Consider the following 23,258-nt stretch of genomic DNA (forward strand, 5'->3'; position numbering starts at 1 on the left):
TAGGGAGAAGTCCTGACGAAGGGTCTCGGCCTGAAACGTCGACAGCGCTTCTCCCTATAGATGCTGCCTGGCCTGCTGTGTTCCACCAGCATTTTGTGTGTGTTTTTCCACTGAGGTTAGGTTGTACTACAACTAGGGGAGGTCATGGATTAAGGGTGAAAAGTGAAATATTTAAGGGGAACATGAGGGGAAACTTCTTCACTCAGAGGGTGGTGAGAGTGTGGAATGAGCTGCCAGTGCAAGTGGGTGAATGCAATTTTGATTTCAACATTTAAGAGAAGCTTGGATAGGTACATGGATGAGATGGGTAAGGAAGGCTGTGGTCCAGATGCAGGTCGGAGGGACTAGGCAGTGTAAATGATTGGACATGGACTAGAAGGGCCAAAGGACCTGTTTTTGTGCTGTCTTTTTCTATGACTCTAATACGAGGAAAGTAGGCTTAAACTGAAAACGCTGGCTGAGCTTTATAGGATAGAATGTGAGCACTCATTCTCTGTGGCCGGTAGGCAAAAGCTTGAGCATTCATGCGCTCAACAGAAATGGCAATTAATAGGACAGTTTCCAAGAGAAATAAATAACTGCAGCAAATTTAAGCTTTTATTAGAGGTTTATGGCACTTTCACTCTCATTATAAATTTTGGTGCCTTGGGAGAGCAAACTCTGTACGTCATCTTCCTTGCTTTATGAATTCCATCAGTTGCTTGTCTCTGAAATGCTGCAGAATTTTTCAGTGCACTGGTAAACCATTCAGCCCTTCTTGCCCTTGTTGGTTTCCTAAATTCTAATTTTTAATCTCTTGCCTTCACTATACACTTCTAAAATTTATTTTTCCAAAATCTGCTTTATTCTTTTTCAAAAATGTTTTATCCCACATCCACAAGTATTCTACTAAATCCCTCCCACTCATCTTGTTCCATGCCACAGACTCAATGTTTTCCATTGTACGTACATTCCCTCTACCGGACTGTTATCGACCGTGCTTCAGTGGTAGAATATACTCACCTCTAAATTCAATCCGAGGACATGAAGGAGAAGTCTGAGCTAACATGCCTCTGTGATACACTACTGGAGGTGGAATAAGAAGCTGAAATCATCAGCTGGATGCAAACAGTTTCAATGCACATTTTCAAAGAACACTAGAGAAGTTCCAGGAACACTTATCCCTGAACCAACACTACTAAAACTGGATTATCTGATTATTATTGTTATGTGCAAATTGATCACCATGTTTCCTACAATATAACTACCGTGGGTGGAAAACGAATGGGGCAGCCTGAGGTCTGGAAAAGTGTTTACAAATGTAGATTGTTTCATGCCCCTTACTTTGGCATCTCCTCTAGTTTCCCTTCAGTCCTATTCTATTTGATAAACATCTTCTCAAACTTTTAACATACCTATCAGTTCCCAAAGACTCTTGCACAAACTCTTAACACGCCATAGTTTTCACAACCCATCATGTTGCAAAGAACTATTCAAAGAGATTTTTTGTTTTGATGTGACTACTTTTGGGGATGAGAGATGCAGTCGAGAGATTAAAAGTTGTATATCTTTTGCAAACATGCAAAGCAGAGAAATTCTAGGCACAAACTCAGGTTTCATTTCCTTCCTCTCACACAGAATGTATCAGAATCAGATTTAAGTTTAATATCACTGACATGACGTGAAATTCGTTGTTTTGCAGCTGCAGTACAGTACAATATATAAAATGTACTATAAATTATAACAAGAAATATATATAGATATATAAAATTAAATAAGTGCAAAAGGGAGCAAAGAAACGTAGTGAGGTAGTGTCTGTGGGTTCATAGTCCATTCAGAAAGCTGAAGGCAACGGGGATGAAGCCATTCCTAAAATGTTGAGTATGTGTCTTCAGGCTCCTGTACTTTCTCTCTGGTGATTGCAATGAGAAGAGGGCATATCCAAGTGGTGGGGATTGACTTCCTGTCAATTCACTCCCTTGATCTAGCATCATCTTTTTAAAAAATCAACTTTCCATCATATTTCAGCCACAACTATACCCCAGAGCATGAAAACCAAGGCTTTGCATCCCAGGGTGAAAGTGGATTGTTATATTTCCATCTCAATTAATGATTTTAATGAGGCTCATCACAATGTAACTCAAATCTTCTGTCTTTAAAATAAATAAACCTGATGATGGCATAAAGGTGATTGAATGTAACTGATGCAATTGTTTTAAACATTTTTCAAGTGTTACTTTTGAAATTCTAATGATTAACCTGAAGGAAAGTGCTACATAAAATAGATCTTTAGAACAACATAGAACAGTATCGATGGAACTGCAATGTGTTAAAAGTTGTGTGAGCCAGATAAGTTCCTGGTGTTGAAACAAAGCTAGGGGAACAAGAGTAACCTGGAGAAGGACAACAGAGCACAAGAGTAAAACTGAAAACACATCGCCCCCAGCAGGTCAGCTTTCAAACAGTATTCCAACCAACATTACAAAAATCTATCAAATATATTTTTCCATTTCATCAGAGGTATACATTCATTTCAAAACATAAACATATACAAATACGAAGATCCAATTACTAAGATTTCAGGAAACATTAAGGATGTGGAAAAGGTTTCATCACAGAAGAATGCTAAAATCCATTAATATCAAATCAGACTGGAGACACTCATGCTAATTGGCCACCAATCCTAAATTGGGCCAAGTGTACTTCATCATCACTAGATTGTGACCTTTGGATGAAGCTAACAAATTCACTGTAACTCTTTCTCACACTGACTGACCAGAGGTCAGAAGGAAATCAGAGATCTATGAGCCAGTAATCAATCATTGGAGGATCAGAGATGAAGATGGTCAGTAACATTACATTCCTAGGTGTCACTATATCAGAGGACTTGTCCTGGACCAATCATATAAATATAATTGTGAAGAAAGCATAACAATGCCTCTACTTCCTCAATAGCCTGCGGAGATTCTGCATACTATCAAAAGCCTTGGTAAACTTCTATTGACGTGTGGTGAAAAGTGCACTGATTGGCTGCATTATGGCCTAGTGTGGGAACACCAACGCCTTTGAGTGGAAAATCCTACAAAAAGTGGTGGATTTGGCCCAATATATCAAAGGTAAAACTCTCCCAACCGCTGAACACATCTGCATGAAATGCTGCTGTAGAAAAGCAGCATCCACCATCAAAGCTCCTCACTACCCAGGCCATGCTCTTTTCTCACTGCTGCCATCAGTAGAAGGTACAGGAGCCTCAGGACTCACAGCACCAGGTTCAAGAACAGTTATTATCCCTCAGCATCAGGCTCTTTAACAGAAGGTGATAACTACACTCATTTAAGGACTCTTTTATATTGTTATTTCATGCTTGTTACTTATTGCTATTTATTTGTATTTACATTTGCACAGTTTGTTGCCCATTGATCCTGGTCTATGAATTTGCTAAGTATGCCCACAGAAAAAGAACCTCAGGTCATAGATGTCAAAATGTAAGTACTCTGATAATAAACTTTACTTTGGACTTTGACATTCATGTTAGGTGAGAAGTTTACTGTTTCATGGTTAGCCAAGGACGATCAATCTATCTGAATGGATTGAATGGCCAATCTCTGATTCACAACACACACAAAATGTTGGAGGAACTCAGCAGGCCAATCAGCATCTCTGGAAAGGAGTACAGTCGATGTTTTGGGCCGAAACCCTTTGACAGCAGTCCTGCCGACTGTACTGTTTTCCATAGATAATGCCTGGCCTGCCGAGTTTCTCCAACATTCTGTGTGTGTTGCTTGGATTTCCAGCATCTGCAGATTTTCTCTTGTTTCTGATTCACAATATCACAGCATCCAGTCATTATATTTTACTCAGGAGATGATAAATTCAGAACAAAATTACTAATATGGGGTAATCACATTGAAGCTCTTATACGTGAGGGCTCTGTAAAGACAAAAGTGTTATTTTATTAAAGGAAATAACTGAGACAGTAGACAATGGTTTTGTAGTAGATGTAATCTACCTATATCTCTAAAGGTCTTTTGATAAGGTACCGCATGGCAAACTAATGAATAAGCTCATTGTAGGCAAAGTAGCAGAATGGATTGTATGGTGACATCGGGGCAGAAAACTGAGAAAGGGAGTAAAGGGAAACTATTCAGTGCGGAACATGGTGTGTAGTGATGTTGCACTAGGACCTGTGCTGGAATCACTGCAGATAATGATTTTTAAAGGCACATTTTCTAATTTTCAGATGATACTAAACGGCAGAAAAGAGTCAGCACTAAGAAGGTCTGTAGCAAATGGCAAGAAGACATTAATAAATTTGAAGATTAGGCAAGTAACTGGCAAAGAAAGATCAACAAAAGATAAATAAAAAGTAATGTATTTTGGTGGAAGAGAAGAGTTGAGTCAAACCATAACAGGCATAGACAGAGTAACTTCTTCACACAGAGAATGGTGAATCTGTGGAATTCTCTGCCACAGGAAACAGTTGAGGCCAGTTCATTGGCTATATTTAAGAGGAAGTTAGATATGGCCCTTGTGGCTAAAGGGATCAAGGGGTATGGAGAGAAAGCAGGTACAGGGTTCTGAGTTGGATGATCAGCCATGATCATACTGAATGGCGGTGCAGGCTCTAAGGGCCAAATGGCCTACTCCTGCACCTATCTTCTATGTTTCTAACACAAACATAGTGTTGGAGGTACTCAGCAGGTCAGGCAGCAACAATGGAAATGAATAAAAAGTTGATGTTTCAGGCCAAAGCCCTTCTTCAGGACCTGTTGAAGAGTCCTGACCCAAAACATTCACTCCTTATTCTGTCTGACCTGCTGAGTTTCTCCAGCATTTTGTGTTTTGTTGCTCCAGATTTCCAGCATTTGCAATCTCTCATGCCAGTACTACAATAGACCTTGATTCTGTTGTTCTAATTGTGTTCTTTCTAGTAAATTTGTGAATAATTTTCTTCTGAATACTGCTCAATTGATTATACGAGCCTGTAATGCTTTTCATTGCACCTCTGCATCCATGTTCTTGCGCATGTGACGATAAACTCAGGCAAATAATCTTTACCTCAATGTCAGTAAGACGGTTGGTGTAGTGGTATCAGCACCGGACTTCGGAGCGAAGGCTCCCGAGTTTGAATCCACGCATCCACACCATGACCACCAGACTCTCCCCAAGCAGTAAATCTGATCAACACCTCCACCTACTAACCAACCCCTCTGCACCCCTCCCCCACGACTACTTTATCATTTCTTGTCAGTCACCTACAGACAGACACTCCTTGGCCTAATATCACTTTATGGATGTATAATCAATCCATGTATATAAGCTATCTTATGTATTTATACTTTTTGTGGCTTTTTTGTGCTGTACAGGATCCAGAGAAACAGTTATTTCATTCTCCTTTACACTGGAAATGACATTAAAGCATCTTGATTCTTGAGTGGTCTATTGTAGCTGAATTCATCCAGAGTATTTCATTAGGCTCCGGATTTGTACCTTGGATATATTGGAAAGTCATAGGGTGTCAAGACTCACTATCCACAGAATTTCCAGCTTCTGAACTGCCCTTGTCACATTAGCTGAGATTTTAGTCAATAAAATATTCCAGGATATTGGTCCACAGAACATGTAACAGTATAGCACAGTACAGACCCACGACGTTGTGCTGACCTGTTAATCTACTCCGAGAGCAATCTAGCCCTTCCCTCCCACATCGGACTGCATTTTTCATTCATCACATGCCTATCTAAGAGTCATGTCCCTAATGTACCTGCCTCTATCACCACCCCTCCAAAGCACATTCCATGTGCCCATCACTCTTATGTAAAACACCTAATACTGACAGCCCACCTATACTCACCTCCAGCCACCTTAGATTAATACCCTCTCATATTAGCCATTTCCACCCTGGGAAAAGTCTCTGGCTGTCCACGCTATCTATGTTTCTATAAGGCAATAATACCATAAGATATAGGAGCAGAAATAGGCCATTCAGCCCATCAAGCCTGCTCCACATTCAATCATAGGCTGATCCAATTCTTCCAGTCATCCCCACTCCCCTGCCTTCTCCACATACCCTTTGATGTCCTGGCTAATCAAGAACCTATCTTTCTCTGCCTTAAATACACCAAATATCTTGGCCTCCACAGCCTCTCATGGCAAAAAATTCCACAGATTTACCAGCTCTGGTAAATAAAGTAATTTCTCCGCATCTCTGTTCTATATGGACATCCTTCAATCCTGAAGTTGTGCCCTCTTGACCTAAACTCTCCTACCGTGGGAAATAACTTTTACACTTCTGTCAAGTCGCCTCTCATCTACCTTCGCTGCAAAGAGAAAAGCCCAAGCTCACTCAATCTTTCCTTGCAAAACATGCTCTCTGGCACAGGCAGCTTCCTGGTAAATCTCCTCTGCACCCTCTCTAAAGCTTCCATGCCCCAACTGGAACAGAACACAATATTTCAAGTATTGGTAGTGTGGGATTCTGTGACAATAACACTATGGAATACCATAATTGTAATGCCTGCACTGTTTTGTGCACTTTATGCAGTCCTGAATAAAGTCCTTTATGCAGTCTGTAATCCAGTGTATTTTCTTTCTGTGTTGTTTTTACGTAGTCCAGTATAGTTTTTGTGCTTTTTCATGTAGCACCAAGGTCCTGAAGAATGTCTCATTTTTACTGTGTACTGTACCAGCAGTTATGGTTGAAATGACAATAAAAAGTGACTTGATTACTGGTCACAGGCTTCCAATCATCAACCCTGCACCATCATCTTCAGTCACCTGTTACCAAGTCAATCTTGTATCCAATTAACTAATTTATCCTGGATTCCATGGACTATAACCTTTCCCATCAGTTTCAATGTGGGACCTTGTCAAAGGTCTTAGTGAAGTCTTTGTTGACTAAATCAGCTGTCCTGCCCTCGTCAACACATTTTGTTACTTCTTCAAAAATTAGTCAAACAAAACTTCCCCCTACAAAATCAATTCCTTCCATTCCAAGTGCAGATTAATTCTGTAATTCAGTTTTTTTCCCCAATAATTTCTCCATAGTTGATGTTGGGCCATTTTGCCTGGCTTATCCTTACTGTTTTTGGTGTATAATGGTCTGTTCAATAATATGCATATGGCAATTTGGTTCACAGTGAATGCCTGCTCAGTTCCGAGCCCGAGTTATCAGCTACACCTTGGGAAGATATTGTTGTAAAATGGTTACAAGAGCAGAGGAACCTATGGTATATGTCTCTTCATTATTGAAAGTGGCATAGAAGGTTCAGAAAATGGTTAATGATGTGTATACAATTGTGGGCTCTGTCAACTGATATACAGAATATAAAAGCAGAGAAGTTACGCTGAACCTTTATAGAGCATTGGTTCAATCTCAACAGGAGTACTGTGTTAGAAAGGCTGTGAAAGTGTTGAATAGGGGCCAGAAAAGCCTTACAAGAACGGTTCTTGGTTTGCATGGCTACACCTACAATGATAGATTAGGGAGGTTCAGGAGAAAAGAAGGCTGAAAGAAGATTTCACAGAAATACATAAAAAGATCAGGGCTACAGTCAGAATGCATAGTGGGTGACTGTCCCATTTGGTGGAAGGTCACAGATATAACACAGGAGAGAATTAAAAGTGACACAAGCAATAACTTTTTTTACCCTTCATGTAGTTGGAAACTGAAATTCATGAGTCAGGAGTTTGAGGCCTGAAGTTCAGGGTCCCATCATCAGCAACTCCTAGCGTCAATACTGATGATCCAAATGTTGAAGCTTGATAGCTGAAGTCCTTGTGGTGAACTACATTTACCTGTCTGGACAACCCCCCCCCCCCCCCCCGCTGACTGCTCCTGTGGCTCCTCCCACAGACCCCGGTATAAAGACGATTGGAGACACTGCTCCTGCCTCAGTCTCCAGGATGTTGTGTGGTGGACTCTTGCTGCTGACGGTGCTTTCTTACAGCTAATAAAAGCCTACCTTGACTCACCTCTCCGAGAGTTATTGATGGTGCATCAGTCCTGGAAGTCTAAGGCCCAATACCTGTAAGTCTTCAAAACTACTGGAGGCTGGAAGTGTGTGTGTGTGTGTGTGTGTGTGTGTGTGTGTGTGTGTGTGTGTGTGTGTGTGTGTGTGTGTGTGTGTGTGTGTGTGTGTGTGTGTGTGTGTGTGTGTGTGTGTGTGTGTGTGTGTGTGTGTGTGCGCACGCGTGTGTGTGTGTGTGTGTGTGTGCGCGCGCGTGTGCATGCTGTTCCACTGAACATATGCTGAATGGGCATACTATGTTGATGCCAGATGGCAACACTTGTGATCTTCTCATAGCACATCCTTAGGTTGTTAGGTGGTTGATGCAAACAACGCATTTCACTGTATGTTTCGATGTACATTTAATAAATGAATCCAAATCTGAACTCATTTGCTATAGATCTGCAGGCAGCTGGTCTTCGAGAGAGAACAGCAGAATTATAAGATGTTGAATAACTGGTACAGACAGGGAGGATGGGCGGGTGGTCAGGAGTGGAAAGTAGCCGGTAAGAAACTTCACTAGTATGAGAAAGGACAAATGTACTCCTGTGCTGTAACCGTTCCTTGATAACTGTTGTCATCCAGTTGCCATGTTTTGGTTTGCAATACTGAGTGATGAACAGTTGCCACGGAGGACTAACACAGAATGAACACAATGTGTTTGCTGCCAGGATACTGTACATTGAGTTACATAATCCACTGCCTCAAGCCACATGCTACCTACGTACTGAGGGACCACATTCTCTGGTAGGTCAAGTATAAGGGAATATGCTTGCTTATAACGTTGCTGTGATGAGCACGCAGCAAATCACCATAATAAAGAGAAAGACTAATATCCTTCTAACCACTCGTGCTTACTCCAACTGTAGTGAAACCAAGCATGATGAAGTTGCCTCCATTTTCAAAGAGACCCTATGGTAACCCATCTTATGCAATAATATACCACAAACAGAACAATATTACTTGTTCATTTATTTTTATTTATTTAGAGATCCAGCACCATATCAGACACGTCCAGATAGTGGATCAGCCTAGTACAGAAACACCAATGTCTTTGAGCAGAAAAACCCACAAAGAGTAGTGGATACAGCTCAGTTCACCCCGGGTAAAGCCCTCCCCACCGCTGAGCGTATCAACATGGAGCACTGTCTCAGGAATGCAGCATTCATCATCGAGGATCCCACCATCCAGGACATGCTCTCTTCTCGCTGCTGGGATCAAGACCCACACCACTGGGTTCAGTAACAGTTATTATCCCTCAATCATCAGGCTCTTAAGTCAGAAGGGATAACTTCATTCATCTTCACTCACCCCAACACTAAGGACTTAATTTCAAGCACTTTTTGTCTCATGTTCTTTGTACTTACTGCTTTTTTTTTCGTACTTGCACAATTTGGTGTACCTTGCACACTTGTTTGACCACAAGAAAGTGAATTTCAGGATAGTATATGGTGACATATACATATGAACTTTGATAATAAATTTACTTTGAACTTTGAGGTTGGTAGGTTAATTGGCCACTGTGTCATGCTCCCAGTTTAAGTTCTTGGAGGATGGAGACGATGCAGTTATGGGAAAAGTACAATGAATTAGGGTGGGTTTAATGTAAAACAGTGTGCTTGATACTTGGCACAGTTTCCAATGGTTGGAGGACCTATTTCCATGCTGTGTCTTTCTGAGTTGCTGATTTCTTCGTTGATTGAATATCACAGAAACTCTTTTACAGTAAGTGCAATCAATAATAAGGTAATTGAGTACTTTACCTTTATCTCTGAAAGTGCAAGGGTACTGATTGAATAAATAACGTGATGTGTTCACCTGAACAAGCAGGTAAACATTTCACCAAAACCAGCACTACTGACAACAGAGCATTTACACAAAATGGCAAAGTTGTATCAGCTTAGAATATGTCCTTAAAATGTGTACTTTGATTTGATTCTGAGTCTCCTAGAGCAGAGGTAAGAGTGCTTTTGTTAAGCTAAATTCCTGTATCTGAAATTCTGCCCAGCAGACAGACATACTTTATTGATCCCGAGGGAAATTGGGTTTCGTTACAGCCACACCAACCAAGAATAGTGAAGAAATATAGCAATATAAAACCATAAATAATTAAATAATAAGTTAATCATGCCAAGTGGAAATAAGCCCAGGACCAGCCTATTGACTCAGGGTGTCTGACACTCCAAGGGAGGAGTTGTAAAGTTTGATGGCCACAGACAGGAATGACTTCCTATGACACTCAGTGTTACATCTCAGTGAAATGAGTCTCTGGCTGAATGTACTCCTGTGTCTAACCAGTACATTATGGAGTGGATGGGAGTCATTGTCCAAGATCGCATGCAACTTGGACAGCATCCTCTTTTCAGACACCACCGTCAGAGAGTCCAGTTTCACCCCCACAACATCACTGGCCTTATGAATGAGTTTGTTGATTCTGTTGGTGTCTGCTACCCTCAGCCTGCTGCCCCAGCACACGACAGCAAACATGATAGCACTGGCCACCACAGCCTCGTAGAACATCCTCAGCATCATCCGGCAGATGTTAAAGGACCTCAGTCTCCTCAGGAAATAGAGACGGCTCTGACCCTTCTTGTAGACAGCCTCAGTATTCTTTGACCAGTCCAGTTTATTGTCCATTCGTATCCCCAGGTATTTGTAATCCTCCACCATGTCCACACTGACACCTTGGATGGAAACAGGGGTCACCGGTGCCTTAGCCCTCCTCAGGTCCACCACCAGCTCCTTAGTCTTTTTCACGTTAAGCTGCAGATGATTCTGCTCGCACCATGTGACAAAGTTTCCCACCATCGCCCTGTACTCAACCTCATCTCCCTTGCTGATGCATCCAACTATGGCAGAGCCATCAGAAAACTTCTGAAGATGTGAAGTAGTGTTGAAAAAGCACACAAAACAATGTCTAAGCAACACATACAAAATGTTGGAGGAATTCAGCAGATCAGGCAGCATCTTTGGACAAGAATAAACAGTTGACTTTTGGGCCTTGATCCTTCATCAGGACTGGAAAGGAAGGGAGAAGAACCCAGAATAAGAAGTTGGAGGGAGGGGAAGGAGTACAAGCTAGAAACTGAGAGGTGAAGCTGGGAGGGGAGGGATGAAGGAAGAAGCTGGAAGGGAATAGGTGGAAAATGTAAAGAGCTGCAGAAGGAATCTGACAGAAGAGGAGAAAGGGAAGGAGGAAGGATACGAGGGGGAGGTGATTGGCAGGTAAGAAGAAGAAGTAAGAGACCAGAGAGGAAAATAATAAGGAAGGGAGAGAGGGAAAAATTACCCAGAAGTTGTAAAAATCGATGTTCGTGCCATTCAAGCTGGAAGCTAACCAGACAGAATATGAGTCCTTGTTCCTCCATCCTGAGCAATCTATTAAGTGCCTCATCATGCACTTAGACTGGACCTTCTTGGACCGTCATGACGAAAGTTCCACAACTAAACAGCACAGCTCAACTTGAATATTACAATAGCTGACCTTGCACCTCCCTTTAAAAACACCTCCTATCAAAGCTACAAGCAATGGCAATTTTTCAAGCACCTGCTTTTGTTCCATTGTATATCTGCAAGAGCTTTTGTATCAAGTCCCAGGAGTCTACACATGTGCCAACACCAGACACTGCATCTCCTTACTTGACACTATGAGGTCAATTATATTTTCAGTTGATAACATTAGCATGTATTTGCTAACCCTACAGGAAGTAGATGCCATTTCAGTGCATTGTGCTTGTGCTCACAGTGTGAGTGGGACCTAAGCCAGGGGTCAGCAATTGTGTGCCGATATCATAATTAGTGCACTTCGTCACCCGCCTATTGACTTACAAAAATACAACGGGGTGTGTTAACAGATAAAATACAAAGGAACCCAAACAAAGTTTGTGTTGGCTTGTTACACTCTGCAGGAAGTATCCTCTTATCGGCTATGAATTAAGATTTTTCCTTAGTTCGTGTTTCTATAAGGGGCCACACGCGGCCGGGGGAGTAGACAACTGCAAAACCAGACTGAACGTCCACTGTAAGATCCGAAACACACCCTGATAAAGATTTCAACATTAGATATTTAAACAAGACTGTATTTTGCACAGGAAAAAGTGACAAACAAGCAGGAATGTATAATGTTTTTCAAGAGGGGCCTTGAAACACAGCAAATGTAATTCTTAAATTAGGTAACACTGAAAAATCCTGGTTTTTTCACTGCCAGAACTCTTCCTTGGGTTTACACACAAAGATAAACTGTCACACTGATGTTAAAGTATCAAACAAACAAGACTCATTGCAGGGACAGGCACTGAGTCTTAACACCACAAAACTATTGAGACTGGAACAGAAAATTTAGAAGTATTTGAATTACAAAGCACAATGAATATGCTAATTTCTTACAGAATGCAATTAAGCAGTACATCCACTTAAGAAATAAAGTCAAACAAAATGATGCACACTACTGAATGCAATAATTGATCACTTTAAAAACTATTCTCGAACTGAAAGGATCTAATCGGGGTATTCAAAGTTGTTCCAATTTATAACTTAAGTGCTGAATATCTTCATGGTTGGGACATGGGTTAATCCAGCAACATGGTGGGGGTGGGGGAGGTGGTGGGAATGTAATCCAGCAAAGATAAATTTTAGGTCCTGATTTTCAAATCTCTATGTAGTGTATCCTAGGGTGGATTTGGACAGTGCTGGAGTTCCAGCATGTTTTATAAGTTCAAATCACAGGAAGTACTTCTTTTACTCTGACAGCAGCAGGGAACTCTCATTGCACATTGAGATTCAAAGTACATTTATTATCAAAGTGTGTATGCAGTACACAACCCTGAGATTTGTCCTTGCACAAGCAGTCATGAAACAAAGAAACACCATGTAAGCTGTTCAATGATATCATCAGCATGTCCTTTGACAACACAGTATATTTACCTCCCTAACAGAAATAAACCACCCTTTGTAGAAAACATCAATAAACATTACACTTACATCAGAATCAGAATCAGACCTTAATCGCCGAGTACCTGTGCACATACAAGGAATTTACTTCCGGCAGATGTTATTACAGGTAAAGTCTGTTGACTGGTTTATCTAATTTGACCAATTTAACTCTCACTTCCAAGTTATTTCTGTACTGAAGAACTTACAGCCTTTTGGCCTACCGTTATTCTGTGACACACAAACAATATTTGATTGTGGATTGATGTTTGGAATATGTTCATCATTATACATTACTTCACTGTCTTCAGGTATGGTCAATTGATCTTTCTGGACATTTTGGGCAATTTTCCAATAACAGCAATGTAACCTTCAGATTACTGATTTGGATTACTTCATCAATGTAACTCTTGGATTTGCTTAAAGGCCTGACGTCTTGAACTATTTCAAGGTCAAAATTTCTTTATTTTTTCTCTAAATGGAGACCCTACTTCATCAGTAACAAACAATCTGCTGGAGGAACTCAACAGATTGAGCAGCATCTGTAGGAGGAAAGGAATTGTTGCTGTTTTGGGCTGAAACCCTGCATCCATACTCTGTCATCTGCAGACTTTTCTGCAGACCTCCCAGCAACCCCCACACCACACCCACATTTCATTTACTGCCTCTTTACCCTCTGAACTAAGGAAAATTGTTCTTAACACAATGGTGAGTGGCAAATGTGGATTCAAAATTCAAAATGCAAAGTAAATTTATTATTAAAGTGCATATATGCCACCACATTATATCCTGAAATCCACTTTCTTGCAGGCATTCACAGTAAAGCAAAGAAATACAATGGAATCAATGAAGAACTACATGCACACACAAAGACTAACAAATGGCCAATGTGGAAAATAAGACAAACTGTAAATAATAGAAAAAAATCCAATAACTAATTAATTAATATTTGGAACATAGGCTGTATAATCCTTGAAAGTGAGTCCATAGATTGTGAAATCAGTTCAATGCTGAAGTGACTAAAATTATCCTCACAGATTCAGGAAACTGATGGTTAAAGGGTAATAACTGTTCCTGAACCTGGCAGTGTGGGACCTAAGGCCTATTGGAAGGGGATCAACTTACCATGAATCAGTTTCAATGTGAGAATACCTCTGGTTGGATACGAGTCCTACTTTACAGTCAGTCATATTTGACATTTCTGTGCAAATACTATACCCAAAAGAAAACAAATAATGATACTAATAAACAAATAGTGAGGAAGTGAGTCTGTAGGTTGTGTTCAGTGATCAGGTCAGACAGCGTACTGTCAGAGAACGTAGCGTGACAGCGTAGTCAGAGAACGTAGCGTGACAGTGTGCTGTCAGAGAATGAGATAGCAGCACTCAAGATGCTATGTGTAGGTCACCCTGCAGTAGGTGCCACCGTTCTATGAGAGCTCCTCTTGTAAAACAGAGGCAGCAGAAACTGCCTCTTGTGGAGGACTCTGAAAGTCCAAGCCCTAAAATCATTCCTTGTAGCAAAAATCATATGCTTCAGTATTTACTGATTCCCGATCATTTTTTGTTGTAAACTATGAAATATGACTGAAACTCCTATATACTATCTATGTACCTGACAGTGATCTACATACCTTGCATTGTAAACACTTCCATCCATTGTAAATACATGCTGGTATTTATGCACATTTCATTTTATATCCATTCTTTAACCTCTTTTTTTAAAAATAATTCTTTATTCTTGATAATTGTTGAATGATGCTGTTTTTGGTGCATATCACAACAACACATCATTGCAAATTTCTGTTACATATAAATGTATTTGTCAGGATATTTTTCAGGAGCACGGCATATGCAGGGCCCTTATACAGATGATTCCTCCCATCTGTACAACAATCTGTTTGACTCCCTGACTATCATTCAGAGGTACCACAGCATTAGGACAAGGACTCTTAGGATGGGAAACAGCTTCTTCCCCCCAGATTGTGAGACCACTGAACTCTCTGCCACCACCCAGGTCTCATCACATATGAAGCGTCAGTAGTGTTATACTGTTTACTTTTTAACATGTGTCATAAATGCACCTTACTATTTGTTAATTTATTTTGTGGAAATTTTACTTTATGTGATGTGTTCCTTGGTCCTGAGGAACATTGTTCATTTGGCACTATACATGAATGCAGTTAAATGACAATAAACCTGAACTTGAAATGTATATTGCGAGTAAAGTTGATCCTCGATGTAAGTGATTCATTGCTGGGGTTATATGAAGAGAGGGAGAAGGCAATTAATGGGACTAATGGCCTATTTCTGCCATTTAATTACTAAATAGATTAGGAAAGGCAATGTAAACAATAGCAGTAACCAATAATTATGAGCAAAAATATCACCTAGTAAACCTTTAGAAGGGTGTTAAAAACTCAACTAAATGAAAAGCAATGCACCAGAATCTACTAAATATTAGTTGTGCAAATAGCCTCCCTTTAGGTAGGTTCTCAAGATTCCTGATTATACAAATTCAACACATGTACCATGAGAAGGATTTTACCTAAAGTCATAAATTTGCAATTTGAATAAATTTCAAATAAATGATAAGTGAACTTGCCAGAAGAAAAAAAATACTTCTAGCACCAAAAATAACATACTGCAAAATAATGTTTCAGTAGCATTCTTACAGCTTGTCTGGTTTCAAATTTATACCAGTCACAGAACTTTACAGAAGAGAAACAGCCCCATCTCGTCCATGCTAAACTACTAATCTGCCTAGCCTCAGCAACCTGCATTGAACCATATCCCTCCATACTCCTCACATCCATGAAGCAATCCAAATTTCTATTAAATGTTAAAATCAAACCCACATCGACATCATGTCTATTCCATAGCCTCTTACTGTAAGAAAAAAAATTACAGGACACAAAAAGATGTGATCTGGTAAGCTACAACTGGGAGAGAAGACAAAGATCTTTTCTCCCCAAAATAATTGTCACTGGAAATGGTTGGTAATTGTGAACTGGTAATGAATTCCAATAGACGACCTGGAAATAACGCCATTTGTTAAAAAAGAGTTGCTATAGATGCACTATAAGCTCTCAATGATAAAATTAACTATTACTCACTGTGAAGAGGTGAAGTGGAAGGACTGCTCGAAAGACCAGGCACTGGACTGCAGCGTCCACCTTGTTTGGATGATAGCTCCTGTTCAATATCTTCTAGCCCAGCACTCTTCTGAAATCGACTCATGCGATTCACCACGCGAGGAGACATGTGAGTTCGCACAGAGGGCTGCCCACCATATGGATTTACGGGAAACACATGCGAGGTCCCTCTCAGTGTGCTGATCACCACCCAGCGGCAGTCCTGGCTGAAACAAATGTCCTGCACCTAAAACATAAAAGCAAAAAATAAAGATAAAGTTAGCTTTATTTGTCACATGTATATCCACACATACAGTGAAATGTGTTGTTTGCATCAAAACAAATCAGTGAGGATTACCCTGGGTAATACTTCTTGCGCCAGCATAGCATGCCCTTAATTCAGCAACCCTAACCAGCACATCTTTTGGGATGTGGGACGAAACTGGACCATCCAAAAGAAACCTATGTGGTCATTGCAGCTTACGCCATAAAGCAAGGTGCTAAACGATATGCTACCATGCCACTCCTAAAGAGCATATATTATATCTTCTGCAATATACATTTTGTACTTTTTAAGAAATACATCATCATCATGAAGGGCTGAATGGCTGTGTTATATAATTCAAAGTGAATGAATCTTTTCTTGTACTAATTATATACTGCAAGTTTCAATGTTACACAAGGTAATACGATGTCATACTGAATGCAAACAGTAGAAAGAACCACCTACAAAATCCAAATGTTAGAAAGAAGGGTATATTTTTCTGAATACTTATTTCTGATGCAGAGTTGCCCAACAAGAGTAGCTATCAAGAGATAGCAAGTGTGCTTGAAACAGTCTCTATGATCTTCCATATGTGCATGGTTATCCCCTACATACACTGGGCTTTTGTGCACCGTGCATGTACGAATGGTCAATGTCTCCTCTCAGAAAGCATAATGATAAATAAAGAAGTAAAATGTGTTGAAATGACAGACTCCAGAAGAAGTGACACCATGGGTGGCAGATTAAATGGTAAAAGTTCTGTGTCAAAGAACTTAAAACCTTTTTTTGCTGAAACATCACTGGCATGCCTGTGTCTTGATGTGAGAATACTGATGACCTTAACTGTCTGATCTCATTTGCTAGAGATTGCCGAGTACTAGAGAACTAGAAACTCTGGAAACATTGTGCTTCCATGATGGCTGATCTGATGTGCATTTACAGTTCATCATCCTGTCAACTGTGTAGGAGCTAGTCATCAGGCATTGACAATTAATTGCTGCAGTTCTGCCTGACCATGTTCTCTCAGACACTGTTTCTGCTATGTATGTTATTCTAGGAACATTACTCACAAATCTTATAATTAGGGTTTGTGTCATTTAGGATCAAGAGATCAAAATCCTATTCTTTATAATTGTAAGTCTGATATCACAAAATCTGCTCCTTTTGCCATCCATTTCAGATTATAATATCTTAGTGTCTTAATTTTGACCCTTGCTAATTTCATATAAAATTAAATTCAATCTGTCAATTACATAGATGTTAAGTGAATATATTTTAAACATGTTGAAGCACTAAAGTATCTTACAAATATTCTTCAAAGAAACTGAATTTGTTCAGTTTCAGTCTGATGTAATTTTAAACAGGGATAGAAGCTCACTCAAAATTACCTTGGGATAGGGTTATGTTTTGTGACTCCCAAACACAAAACTTATTGAAAGAACAATACAGGAAACTAGAAGATGCACGTAGTCTTGGTTTTCACTTTTAGCGAGGTGCACACAAATGACATGGTGGCATAATGACATATGTCATGCATATAGCCCATAATGATTTATGTAAACAACGTTCATTAGTTCATTACGTGCCATATCAGCAAACAACTAAGAATCCTTAATATATTTACAATATTACTCAAATATTACTGAAATATTAAATACACAACAGGTAAGGTTCAGAACTGTCTGCCATTCATTTCAGTTAGTCCTTGCTAATATTGATGCAATCCATAAACCCTTTATTTTGTTCACCCAGTTGAAACCGCTCCTAAATTTGTCAATGAGTCTGCTCCAACCTTTACATGTGGCATCGCTATATTCTCTTCATTAAAGTTTTGTTGTAGGCTAATCCAATTTCTCCACATCAGCCTTGTCAACCAGATAATGAGCCAATCAGTATACATCGAATTCCAAAATATTAATATTTTATTTAGACAGGCCCTTAGTCCTAACAAGTCCACACAGCCCAATTACACCCATATGACCAATTAACCTAATAACCCATACACACGTTTCGAATGTGGGAAGAAACCAGAGTATCCGGAAGAAAACTACACAGTCATGGGAAGAACATTCAAACTCCTTACAGTCAGTGGTGGGAATTGAACCTGGGTTGCTGGTGCTGTCATTGCGTTTTGTGAACTGCCACCCTACCGTGTATAGACTGAACCTGTCAGTTCAGTGCTTCTCACATAAAACTCCTTTCACTGGCAAAGTCTAATTTCTGTCCTTCAGTATCTGCAAATTACCACGCCAAAGGAAGATCTCTTCTGAAAGTGTACATCAATGCATATAATGAATGTAACTGCTCCATTGTATCTAATACAATGGAACCTCACTCTTATTAATGCTGAATATATGATGACCTCAGTTCAGAGCATGCCAGTATTCTCCCATTACTTACATATACTCAGTGGGCCACTCTATTAGGTACACCTGCACATTAATGCAAATAACCAATCAGCAAATCATGTGGCAACAATTCCATGCATAAAAGCACGTGGACATGGTCAAGAAGTTGGTCAGTACAAACATCAGAATGGGGGAGAAATGTGATCTAAGTGACTGGCCGTGGAGTGATTGTTGGTGCCAGACAGGGTGGTTAGGGTATCTCAGGAACTGCTGATCTCCTGGGATTTTCAGGCACAACATTCTCTAGAGTTTACAGAGAATGGTGTGAAAACAAGAAAAAACATCCAGTGAGTGTCAGTTCTGTGGGCGAACACACCTTGTTAAAGAGCGGTCAAAGGAAAATGCCCAGACTGGTTCATGCTGACGGGAAGGTGACAGTAACTCAAGTGACCTTGCATTGCAAAGTGGTGCGCAGAAGAGCGTTTCTGAATGCACAACACAGCAGACTTGAAGTGGACAGACTAGGGCAGCAGCACACCACGAATATAGTACTTTCTGTACCTAATAAAAGTGGCCATGGAGTATATCTCACTCCCATGGCATCAAGAAGCACGTTGTAGTTGCTTGCACTTCAGTTCGAAAGGAAGCTGTGCCATTTCTTTCAGTCTCAGCTATAAGGCCTTGGATCTTGGCCTTTAAAAACACAAGCTCATAAGAAGTTACAACTTGAAGACACAAGAGACTGCAAATGCTAGAATCTGAAGCAGAAAAGTAACAAATTGCTGAAGAAACTCCGCAGGTCAAGTAGCATCTATGGAGGGAAAGGGATAGCCTGTCTTCTTTGATACATTGATTGTTTATCCTTGGGTGTAATTTTTCATTAATTCTATTGTATTTCTTTGTTCTACTGCGAATACCTGCAAGAAAATGAATCTCAGGGTTGTATATGGTGATATATACATAGTTCAATAACAATACTTTGTTGCCTCAGGTCACAATCCTTCATCTGGACTGTTCCAGTTTCCAATTTGTATTTTCCTGTGCCATATTTGGCAATGTGGCGGTCTAATTACTATACTGGATATCAAATACAGTGGCAGCAATTTTGCACAGTATCAGTTACAGTCTACTATCTATGCAAGAATTTTTGGATAACTTGACTACACTAAAACAGAAATTGCCCTTAATTCATATCGGCCATGAGTCTACAATCAATCCGAAATTAAATTTCCTGCTAGGTGGGGTTGGGGTTAGGGGAGAGAGAGGAGGGGGAGGAGGTGCAGAGCAGAGGGGACTGAAAAGCTCAGTGTAAACAGCGAGACAGTCAGGGATCAGATTAACAGTGACATGTCGCTGCACTGAATGACTTGATCAAAGAGTCAGTCACTCAGCTATGAGCCGCAGCCAGGCACTCACTTCAGTCTGGGTTTCAATACACTCCCTACTTAACTAAAAGACAGCTGCGATAAAAATCTTAACAAAAATTTCAGTCATGCACAGTGAACAAAAAAATCTGTATTCACTGTCATGTGCATTTAAATCTGTGCCCACAAGCTTTGCAAGGAAAAAAGTTTTAATCAGTTGCCTTGGACAGATACTTGGCTGTGTGATTGACACATCACAATGAATGCCACATTCAACAAACTAGAAGACAGGTCAGAGGAAAACCCATACCTACACTCTTTGAGTCACAGTGACAACTTCTAACCAGCTCCACACCAAGTGACAAGGTTCACAGTTTTCTCCTCAGTATCCAGTTATTAGCCCTGTATATTAATACTTCAGTATAACCTAATTTTAGATGGCATTAGAAAGATGACATGGAGCAAGTTGCTCCCTTAGGTATTCCTGAGCCTAGTTTTGACAAAATATGAGGTGATATTTTTGTTCCCATTTTACCAGAACATCCTCTCATCTGAACAGAAGAACAAACATAACTCAGGCACTTCATGTACTCATTTATCTGAACACAACATCTTATTTGGACTCAATGCGGCAAAAGTAATTGCAAGCAAGGTTAAATATTTGTTCCTTAAGTATATAATGGAAGAGTCCCAATATAATATACACAAACTGTGGTACTTGAGTATATACAGTGATCTTCATGCACGAACTGTGATATTTAGGTAGATGAAGCATAATTCAATGAAATGTATACCAAATGAGGTAATCAAATAGACAAATAAATACTTCTGTGATACTCTTCAGCTGTGGTATCCGGGTATAAAAAGGATTCCATTATAGTAGTTCATAATCAATAGTGATTCTGCAGATGCAGAAGATCCAGGGTAACATACACAAAATGCTGGAGGAACTCAGCAGGTCAGGTAGTATCTATGGAAATTAATAAGCAGTTGACATTTTGGGCTAAGACCCTTCATCAGGTCTCTGATCAGGATGCTGATGAAAGGCTTCAGCAAAACGCCACCTGTTTATTTGTTTCCATAGATGGTCCCTGATCTGCAGAGTTGTCCACCGAGATGTAACACTGAATGTCATAGAAAGTCATTCCTACCTGTGGCCATCAAACTTTACAACTCCTCCCTCGGAGTGTCAGACACCCTGAGCCAATAGGCTGGTCCTGGACTTATTTCCACTTGGCATGATTAACTTATCATTATTTAATTATTTATGGTTTTATATTGCTGTATTTCTTCACTATTCTTGGTTGGTGCGGCTGTAACGAAACCCAATTTCCCTCGGGATCAATAAAGTATGTCTGTCTTTCTGAGTTCCTCTTGAATTTTGTTTGTATGTGTTATTCCACAGTAGATGTATTAGTTTGGGCCCAGTAACACTCTTGCCTCTGAGTCAGAGGATTGTGGATTTAAATCCCATTCCAATAAATCGTGCTCAAATTCTAGGATAACATTCCAGTGCAGATGCAAGGATAAAGGTGCCAGTTTTGTATGGACTGAATGCCAGTGAAATTCTCCCCAGTGTTTTGACCAATATTTACCCCTCAATCAAAATCACTAAAATACGGTGAATAATTACTTACACTTTGCTGTTTGCAGCAGCTTGCTATTGCAAATTCAAATTTCTCACTTGGCAGCAGTGACTTCACTTCAGTTCTAGGAAAGGATCACTGACCTGAAATGTCAACTGAGTTCTCTCTCCACAGTTGCTGCCCGACCTGCTGAATATTCCAACACATTCTGCTTTATTTTAGATTACCAACACCAACACTTTAATAGAGTCATACAGCATAGAAACAGGCCTTTTTGCCTAGCTCACTTACCTGGCCTAATTCCATTTGCCTGCATTTGACTCTTATTCTCCTAAACATTTCCTATTCATGTCCCTATCTAAATAAGTTTAAAACCTCTTCCACTTCCTCTGGCAAATCATTCCACACACCCACCACCCCTTGTGTGAAAAACCTGCTTTTCGGGTCCCCTTTAAATTCTTAACCACACGTTAGTATTTACTTTGTTGTAAAACACTTTAAGATGTACCAAAGTTGTGAAAGATGTCAAAGGAATGAAAACCTTTTTATAATGCTCACAAATTGACACTGGAATTTACAAAAGAATTGCTTTTCCTCTACAGCAAAAACTGTGGAAGTGAATAGCTCCTTATGGATACAGAGAATTGGGGAGATGGAAAAGTAAGTGCTTATACAACTGTTTATTGGATTGTACCACAGAGATATGTGGAAAGGTTGTGTCTGTTCCTCTTACACAGCAATCATCTCCCAAATATTCACCTACAGCAACAGATCTCAATGTTTTGTATTCTTTCCACGTAGAGATTCACTACTTGAATCAATTAGAACTCTCAGCTTTAAAATTCAAAGTAAATTTATTATCTAAGTACATATATGTCACCATATACAACTTTGAGATTCATTTTCTTGCAGGCATACTCAATAAATCCAATAAAAATAATAGAATCAATGCAAGACTGCGCCAGTAGCACAGACAACCAGTGTGCAAAAGAAAACAAACTGCGCAAGTACAAAAAGAAAGAAAAAATATAATAATAAATAAGCAATAACTATTGAGATCATGTAGAAAACTTTGAAGTTTTTAAATGATAGCTATCAGTATTTTTCATGCTGTGCTTTAATTATAGATGTGATCCATCCAATGTGCTTTAACCAACTCTAGCCTATTTTCTCACAATGCCGCATAAACTCTGTACTATCCATGGGTTTCCTCCGGGTGCTCCAGTTTCCTCTCGCGTTCCAAAGACATAGCAGTTAGTAGGTTAATTGCTCATATGGGTGCAATTGAGCAGTGCAGACTTGCTGGGCCAAAAGGCCTGTTACGGTGCTGCATCTCTAAATAAAATAAAGCAGGAGCAAGGATCTTACAAGACCGTAGGGATGGAGAAGGTTAAATAAATAGGCAAGAGCAAGATTACAGAGTGATTTAAATAAAAAAAAATAAACTCCAGTTAAAAAACCTGAGTTTATCTCTAAAGACAAAGGGCTAGGGGACATGCCCAATATTTGAGGTTGATTGGAATGTGTTACATTTACAGTATTTATCAGAGGCATGGTTTAAAGAGTAAACACAGGATGAAACACCCAGGTTTACTGTTGTGCAACCTCCCAGTAGCTGGTTCAATCGGCACATTGGCAGAAATCT

The 23,258-nt window shown here is 39.9% G+C and overlaps 1 protein-coding gene across 3 annotated transcripts in view; it reads right to left on the reverse strand.

Moving 5' to 3' along the window:
- bcas3 (BCAS3 microtubule associated cell migration factor) overlaps positions 1–23,258 on the reverse strand; it is a 915,794-nt gene that overhangs the window by 569,738 nt on the left and 322,798 nt on the right. For all 3 annotated transcript variants that reach the window (XM_059973657.1, XM_059973655.1, XM_059973656.1), the window contains exon 15: positions 16,033–16,297. In XM_059973657.1, the coding sequence (XP_059829640.1) occupies positions 16,033–16,297 (265 nt within the window). The remainder of the gene's footprint in view (positions 1–16,032; positions 16,298–23,258) is intronic.

The sequence above is a fragment of the Hypanus sabinus genome, chromosome 6 (assembly GCF_030144855.1).
Source record: "Hypanus sabinus isolate sHypSab1 chromosome 6, sHypSab1.hap1, whole genome shotgun sequence".
NCBI classification, from domain to species: Eukaryota; Metazoa; Chordata; class Chondrichthyes; order Myliobatiformes; family Dasyatidae; genus Hypanus; species Hypanus sabinus.